The 8302-nt window shown below is 43.7% G+C and overlaps 1 protein-coding gene across 1 annotated transcript; it reads left to right on the top strand.

Annotated features, from left to right (window-relative positions):
* The first annotated feature begins 13 nt into the window (after positions 1–13).
* On the top strand, positions 14–7030 carry LOC110983351 (uncharacterized). Its single transcript, XM_022242545.2, has 7 exons — positions 14–860; positions 1042–1330; positions 2122–2281; positions 2765–2931; positions 4125–4261; positions 4385–4551; positions 4940–7030. The coding sequence occupies exons 1-7, from the start codon at positions 116–118 to the stop codon at positions 5264–5266; spliced, it is 1992 nt and encodes a 663-aa protein (XP_022098237.2). The 5' UTR covers positions 14–115; the 3' UTR covers positions 5267–7030.
* The last annotated feature ends 1272 nt before the right edge of the window (positions 7031–8302 follow it).

Consider the following 8302-nt stretch of genomic DNA (forward strand, 5'->3'; position numbering starts at 1 on the left):
TTATCACATGATTTTACATGTGACTAAGGGAAAACCCCGAAGTGCGAGCGCAGACGTCCGCTACACCTCGTCCCTTTGTCTATTTCCGGTATCTAAAAAACAACAAGTGTTCGTCATGGCGTCATTAGTTCTCAAGATAGCAATTATTGGGCTTGCTTTGTCGTCGTTGGTGACAAACTGTGGAGCTGTTTCTGTGGGTGGCGGCGCCGCAGAAGACTGCCGGGTGTTTGTGATCAGAAACTTTTTGGACAACACCACGAACACGCTTCTGGCTTTCCGAGTCTCTCAAGGGGGTCTGCAGTACGCCAAGACAGCCTCCCAAACCCAGCCTTATGCCTGGTCCAAATGGGTGGAGCTAGGAGCTCCCCCCGGTAGTAAAAACCCTTCCAATGTTTCTGCAATTGCTTCAAACCCCGTGGGCCTTCACGCGAGCAAAAACCAAACCCAGATTTTTGTCCAGGCAGGCGACGGGCAGGTTTACACAATAAGTCAAGAATTGACGGGAACAAAGATAGCCTTTGGGAAGTGGACCAAGTTGTCCCCCCTGGAGTATCAGAGTGGGGCGGTTCTGAATGGCCAAGACTCTGTCACCATTGGAACGTATAAGAGCCAGATTGTCATCTTTGCTCGTTCGGTGACTGGGAAGTCAGGACTCTTCTGGTGTAAAGGAGATGACAGTGGCAGATTCTCCCCCTGGAATAGAATCGGCGATGCCTTAGATGTGCACCTGTTTTCAGATGCCACAGTCATCTTTAACACATTCTCTGGCTACTATGAAGCCTTTGCAGTGATGAACGATGGCGACGTTTACCGGACTTGGCAGAGAGATGACACACGCTGGGCAAACTGGAGGAGTATGGGTAATGAACGCAGAGTAGCGTGGAAACGAGAAAATTTCATGAATCATTTTCAGTTATGATGTTCTGTTCTTACAATGTTGTAGTTTTGGAAACGAGCACTGTCGTTATATTTATTTAACGATGATTTCATTTTCTTTCCTATACGATTACATGTATCTGGACTTTCTTCATCTCTATGCAGGCATTTTCCAACCTAAGGTCACCTCCAAGAGCCGACCTGTTTCCAACGTGATGTCGCATAGCTTTGCCAATGGTGTCCTGGAAGTATTTGCTCTCGGAGCAGACAGCACAGTCAAGCACATCTTCCAGACAACGTGTGACAGGGTGGACAACCCCTGGGGCTACTGCACCTGGGGCTTGTGGCACACCCTGTCGGGCAAGGTGCCTCCTACCATGGGAGCCAATGTCATCGCAGCGGGTACTAACGTCCACCTGGGTGGGGAGTTGTTTGCTGTTGACACCAAGGGAAAGTAAGTACAGAAATATCATTGCAAACATACTAACAGTAAATTCTAACATCTGACCGTATAGTACCCAGGTCTCTTATTTCGCCACTTACTGTGAAAACCAATCATACTCGACAATAGGTGGCAAAATTAGGGACCTGGCAACTATACAACCACAGACATTAGCGTGTCTTCCACTTTGAAAATATGGCGTAACTTGGGGTGAAGATCCCCCGGCCAGTTCCCCTCGTTACACCCCTTGTATTGCTTGGTATCAAGTGTCCTTGCCTGGAAGAAATGACCCCCGAGTGCTCTCTTGCCCGCTGGATTCCAGTTACGTGTATGTTACTGCCTAAAAGCGAGTTTCAAACCCAAGACAGATTAATCTCTTTTTTTGCTGGAGAATATTGTTTTTACTATTCACAACAAATTCAAAGCTGACATCCAGCTAGATTACTAATATGAAAAAATATGAATGAATAAAAAAAAGAAATTTTTCATCTTTGACTATGCATGTGCTGTAGAATTTGCACATCTTGTTTTTTTGTAAATTCACGAGTTTACAAATTTGGTCTGCTTTAGGAATTTGTGCATTGCAATATTGTGAATTTGTCCGAAATCTTTTTGAACAAAAAAGTAAAAAAAAGAAAGATTACTCCGGCCTAACTTGGCAAGCTCTGGCTGTCGTATTTACACAGCGTGAATTTGACGGTAGCATTACAGCTCCGATTTCACAAGCGAAGGTGAAGCAGATCAAGCTAAACAAGAACTATGCCATTGTTGTCATTCTTCTTATTTTTTTCATATTTTTTCAGACCCTGGCACATTTGGCAGTTAGAGAGGGGAAGTTCTTGGAGTGACTGGCAGCAGGTTCTCACCTCCGGATCCGCACAGCCTGCTATCATCGGCAAACCTTTCGTGAGCAGAGAGGACAAGCTGTGGTGGAGGGTCTTTGCACTGAGCGGAAATGGAACGGTCAGTGTGGCTGCGGTCGGACTTGTGTCAAGTCTGATTTCCTGTGTTAGTGTAGTCAAGATGTGCCCTTAGGTTGGTCATACCCCTAGTCAGTCTTGAATGGAGTCTAAATTGGTGCGCCCTGTTGCGCTCTCTGTAGTCACTATTTGGGCTTCTGTGCTTTGGGGAAATAGGTTCACAGTATGTTTTTTGACTGTCTTGGCACTGATGAGGCTGAAATTTCATTTCTTATTCATGTGAATTGAAAACAGAGATGCCTATATATTTATTAATTTCGTTTTTCAACATTTATCTTTTTTATTTAAAGACCGTGGTTAATAGTTCACTGGGAATGAGTTTTAGTTCTTACTTTCTAATTTTTCCACTTGTCGGTTCAGAAGTCTAGTACATGTGTATTTGTTCCTTGTTTCACAGACGTCGTAGTTGCATTAAGCCCCTTGAGCCGATGAGAAAGTTGCAAAAGTCTGTGTGGTCTCTTTACAGATGGTTGTGGTGGAGCAGGCGAGGTCTTTGGATGCTGACCCAAGCCGGGTGGCATATGGGGGTAATCTAACAGTGTCTTGGTCTGTACCACTGGATGAAGCCACAAATATGGACTGGATCGGAGTCTACCCAGCTGGGGCCAATAACGATCAGTATGTAGACTTTAGGTGAGTGATATTCAGATGTAACAACCAGGCTAGATTTGTGTTGGAGTTTCCTCAGTTTTAGCTTGTGTCATCAGTCTTTGAGCCTTTGGTCTTCTAACATTTTTGAGCCGTCAGTCTTGGGGTCTTCAGTTTTCTCATGCAGGATTTGTCACATGAGCCTTGTTCACGAATAGCTCGATTTGTTGTTCGTGGGTCGGTCGCTCGAATGCCGGGAATGTACAACCGGTGATAGCTCTGGTAGTTATTTGTGGCAAGCAACATGCAACATGGCAGTGTCCTTGTGCATTCTTCGAGAGTTAATGTTGGATAACTGGGCTAACTTCTTTTCCATTTAAAAATTCATTTCTGTCATGGAAAATTATTAATGTTAATTTTGCAAAACTTTCTATTGTCTTCAGCTTTGTAAAGCCATATTGATACTTTTGCGGCTGTCCAAAAATCAATTCTCCCAAGTTTTTCCGTGTGTTTGTGTAAAATCCTGACGAGGAGGTGGTGTGTGATCCTGTTCCGAGAACAGTGTTCTTGGGTCGTGTTCCCGCCATTCGAGCGCGAGAACACGAAACTCGTGTCAAGAACGGACCGCCCGAACTCGACCTACATGTAGGTCCACCAGTCAAATTGAAGTTTGTGTCAGAGCTGTTCAACTTTTGATTCCATTCGAGTTACTGTTGGACTGAGAGAATTTAAGTTTGGGGCAAAATGAAACAAATATGTAGCACACTCTTGCTCGGTTCTACATCAGAATCAAAATTCATTGTCCAAGCCATACTTTCAGACAAGAAAAGAAATTGACAGAACCAGAATGTAATCCTCGTTATCACTGGCCGTCTAAGCATTGAGCCATTGTGTTACTCTGGGGATGTTCAGATGGCAAGACGACAAACCCTCGCCAGGAGAAAAGGATACCTCTATTTGCATATGTCACAGGTTCTATCTGATGGGTCACAGGCTCAAATCTTGTGAATTCGCAGTTGTTTAACCAGAAACGGATTGAAAATCAAACTGATCGGTTTCCCTCATGAAATAATTTAGAATTTAAAAAACCTCTGCTCAATCTGTGCAGTGCTGTGTTGTGGGCACAGCGGTCTCCCTTGATGACCTAAGCACTGAAACTGAGTAATGGAAGACTTTATTATTTGTCATAAAATTCAATTCATTTTTTTTCGATTAAATAAAACAAAATAACACCGCAGGTATGTACAAGGAGGCCAGAATCCTATGGATAATGCAGTACCAAAGGGGAAAGTTGCACTGGAATCCTACCTTCCGGATGGGAAGTACGACATTCGCTATCTGGTCAACAGACAGTTTGTTGACGTGATTGATAAATGTAAGTGCTTTTATGCATGTGATGTAGTCTTTACTGTATCCGCCGTGCTCAGTGACATTAGTGCACCTATAGCAGAAAGTATTTACTGACAGCTGCCACTTTTGCAAACCCCTTTTGTTCCAGCCGTTGTATATTACGGTGGCAGCCGTGACGCGCCTTGGGTACAAGTTTATAGGGGGATCTTCCGAGGCTTGGGTACCAAGACCACCGACTTCAAGCAGTGCGTGCAAGACGGAAACAAGACCGTGGCCACATTCAGAGAATCCTTTGAGGCATTCCGCAACAGAGAGGTACTGTAAAATTGATTTCCGTACAATATTATCCACCCCGAGTTGACCTACATCCCAGTGGTGCAGTCGAAACCATGTAAGACCTTCAGAAGGCCATAAATTCAAATGGAAATTGGTCGTGTGTGCACAGTGCACGTCCTGCACCAAAAATACAGGAACTTACAATTCCCGCCAAAGGACTGCCATTGCTCTGCAAAACATGTCTGATCTTCCTGCTTGGACAGCGGTAGTGATAGAGCCACCGCTTAGAAGGAAGTTCTCAGTGTTGTGCAGGAAACTGAAGAAATGCCCCCCACAGTCACGGGGCATCACTGAGCCTAGGGAGAAACAAGATTGCGAATGCATAATGTAGGATGTTATTCTCACTTTGGCTTCATTGTTATTGAAGGTGTACAAGGGTCTTCAGGTGTTTGGCATGGGCCTGAAGGATGTCGTGGAGACCTTAAGAGTCTGCCTGGAGACGGACATCGCCAAAGCCGTGGAGCGATTTGTGGAGGACCTCACCACTTGCATTGAGGGCCACTGCGAGCACTTCGTCATCGATGCCCTTGACATCTTGCTCATCTTGTACGAGGACGTCTATGAGATTTTCGGAGACATCCGGGCCGCCTCCAATTCCTTCAACGTGGCCAGTGCCTACGAGCAGGGTGGACTGTGCATTGGCCGCGTGGTGAATGTTTGTATCAGTTTGCCACGGCAGAACAAAACCGAGTAACCAAGGAAGTCTGACAAGATAATAAAACGATGCAGTAAATAATTAGACAAAAACATGTAATATGCAATATTAAAGAGCTTTTTGTGTCATTGACTTGCTGCCAATGGAACTGCTTAGTCACAGGACCTGAAATAATTGGAAAATATTGTAACAAAAAAAAACTATTTGCGCTTTCATTTTTCTTCTGTTGTAACAATCAGGGGCCAATTTCATAGCGCTGCTTAAGCACCAAATTTGCTTAAGCATGAAAAAACCTTGCTTGACGAAGCAGGTAACCAACCCAAACTCCACGTGATGTATATTGTTTTTGAATGGTATTCACCTGTCTTTTGGTTAGCACGACAATCACATAGATTTTGAGCTGGTAACCTTTGTTTTTTAAGCAAGGATTTTTTGCGCTTAAGCACATTTTGTGCTCAAGCAGCTCTATGAAATTGGCCCCAGCTGGTCAACAATTTGCCAGTACCTTATCAATCAGAGTTGTAACAACTTAAGTTATTTTTGTGCCAGTTACAGCAGTGCTTATTTTAAATATTATACAAACCGTTGCCTTGCCTCGGCACGAGGGGCCCTTGCGGGCTGTGGCCACACAATGGGATACCACATAAAACCATTCTTTACACATATATAGTGGAATTTCTGTGGTTGAGCCGGCTTGATACTTCACTATAATAGCTTGCTGTAGTCTTAGCTCAGTGTGGGTTTGGGACTGGGCTTTGGCTGTGTGAGGTTCTTTTAATTTTCCAACCACATGTACCAGTAGGCCTGCACTGCTGTGGTCTGGTTTATTACCTTTGAAGCAAGATATAGGATGGAGAGCACCCCACCCCCCACAGACACACACATTGCGTTGGTTGTTGTTTGATTGGAATCTCAGGCCGTGTCCAAAACGGGCTTCCAGAGCTACGGCTAGGTCTATTGTCTACGCGTCTCCAATAGAGTGAAGACCTAGACTTAGCTCTAGACAAGAGATTCAGATGCAGCCCCAGGAATTCTTGACAGACATTTAGGGGGGGGGCTTCTTTAGGTAATAATAGTCTGCAGTGTGTATAGGGATTGGACATGTAGGGGGGTACCCCTCCGTCCCATATCTTGCTGGGTATAATTTTCAAAATGGAAAAGTTCATTCATTTGTTTTTAAGCAACCCCAAGTGATGAGCATAGGAATGATGTAGCAAAAGAATGTAAATTTGGAAACAGAAAAGTTTACTCTCATGTGTAAATTTTGAAAAAAGCCATTTGGGGGGGGGGACATTTTTGTATACTGCTTTTTTGAAGCAGGTTTACACATTTTGACAGTTATGCTGGGAAAACATGTCAGTTTTTCGCGCTTTTTTTTTTTAATCGAGTAACAGATTTTGGTGATCGAAAAAGGATTTTGCTGGAATTGCTATCAAGGCTGCGTATTGCAGGCCAGAAATTTGTGACTATCACAATCGGCAGATGGATAACATTTTAATAGTTCCAGATACTTTCAAGACAGGAAACCTTTGAAGCTTTACAGTGATGTGACAGACAAGTATCGTGTCCTCAGATTTTGGTGCTGGATAAATCCACAGATCATTCACTTGCAAGTCCTTGTGCAAAATGTGTTGCATAAACTTGCCTCGTTTGGACTTCCTCTTAAACAAGGGCTCAAGATCTTTTTTTTCTTAATGAACAGCTTTATCTTGGAATTTTGGCTGGGTGCAGTTGGTCAGCTAATCATTGTACAGAGACCTTTCGGAATGAAAGTGACATAATAAAGTTTGTTCATGAACAGAAGACCTTCTTTTGTGATCTGTACATTTCCAGACATTTCAGTGAAGACTTCGATGACTTGCCCCACAAAGCTGTGCTTTTATTATGGACCAAAAACATAAGCCAGAAAGCAGTAACATGACACACACACCCTGAGGGTGAGGTTTTGCCGAATGATCATGCAAATGCAGAATTTCACAAATTCACGTAAGTTATAAAGAGTGCCACCATTACCTTACTGGCACTAGAGAGCACCCCGACACTTCCCAACTTCCTAACTGTGTACCATGCTCCGAGGTTAAGCAAAATGCAGCTGTTCTGAACTGCCTCTGTGCATCACCTGGAGAAAATTCTGGCTGAATTTCTCTCTCATTTCTTACGATGATTCGCACTCCTTATAGGTGTCCTGCACAAAACTAGAATCATTTCCCTTTTTTCCCCTGTGGACTTTCTCCAGAAGTATCCAAATGCAAATTTGGTTTACCGTGCTTATCGTGTTTTTGTATTTTCGTATCACTTTTCTTTTTAACATGGGTTTGTGCTAGTCCTGAGTATTTCACAAATGTTTTTCTGCTATCCACATTCCAGTGGTGTAGCATGAAGGGGGAGGGGCTAAGGGGTATTTCCTCCCATATTTTCTGGAACAAATCCCCTTTTTCACGAGTGTCTTTTTTTTCTTCAAGAGTCCTTTGTTTAGGACAACTTTGTGCTAACATTACCCCCCCCCTTCAGTTTTACCGGTTTTGGGTGATGGGTGAAAAACTTGTCGACTTCAAATTGTAGCATGGATGATGAGCAGTTCCTTTTTCTTCCCTACCCCCCCCATCAAGTTGCCACGGCCAATGCACTCTTTCCCTCAGCTACATGTAACACCATTGCCACATCCAGCATGCCATGTCAATTTCCCATTATCTGCTTTAAAAGAGAAAGGAATCTTGTCAAGAACTTCTCTATCGCTTTAAACCTCTCGAGTCGCCATCAAGGCTGTGTAAACAAATCCTGATTGCAGATAGGGATGGAAGTTGTCTTATCCAGGGGCTGCTCGAGAATGGATTATGCCACGATCCTTACACAAATCAGCTCCGAAAACTCTATCAGACAGAGACAGCAACTGCTGATAAGACAGGAACCTTTTCACAGTGGCTGAAATACAGGAAAACCTCTTAATTCATGTATCTTTCAGCTGGAAACATTTGTGCGTGGTTTTGATATTTGATGTGTTGCGAGTTCAGGTTAGTATAGTACCCATGTAGTCCATACATCTACCACTTTTTATCACCGACTCGGGTTCGAATC

This window comes from Acanthaster planci, linkage group LG13 (assembly GCF_054643075.1).
Source record: "Acanthaster planci isolate LZ-2023a linkage group LG13, COTS_SCS, whole genome shotgun sequence".
In the NCBI taxonomy this organism is placed as follows: Eukaryota; Metazoa; Echinodermata; class Asteroidea; order Valvatida; family Acanthasteridae; genus Acanthaster; species Acanthaster planci.

Bases quoted from the DNA above. Each gene is read 5' to 3' on its own strand.
- LOC110983351 (XM_022242545.2), top strand. From the start codon at position 116: ATGGCGTCATTAGTTCTCAAGATAGCAATTATTGGGCTTGCTTTGTCG. The intron at 1,331-2,121 runs GTAAGTACAGAA...ATATTTTTTCAG, and splicing joins GCTGTTGACACCAAGGGAAA to ACCCTGGCACATTTGGCAGT. The intron at 2,932-4,124 runs GTGAGTGATATT...ATAACACCGCAG, and splicing joins GATCAGTATGTAGACTTTAG to GTATGTACAAGGAGGCCAGA.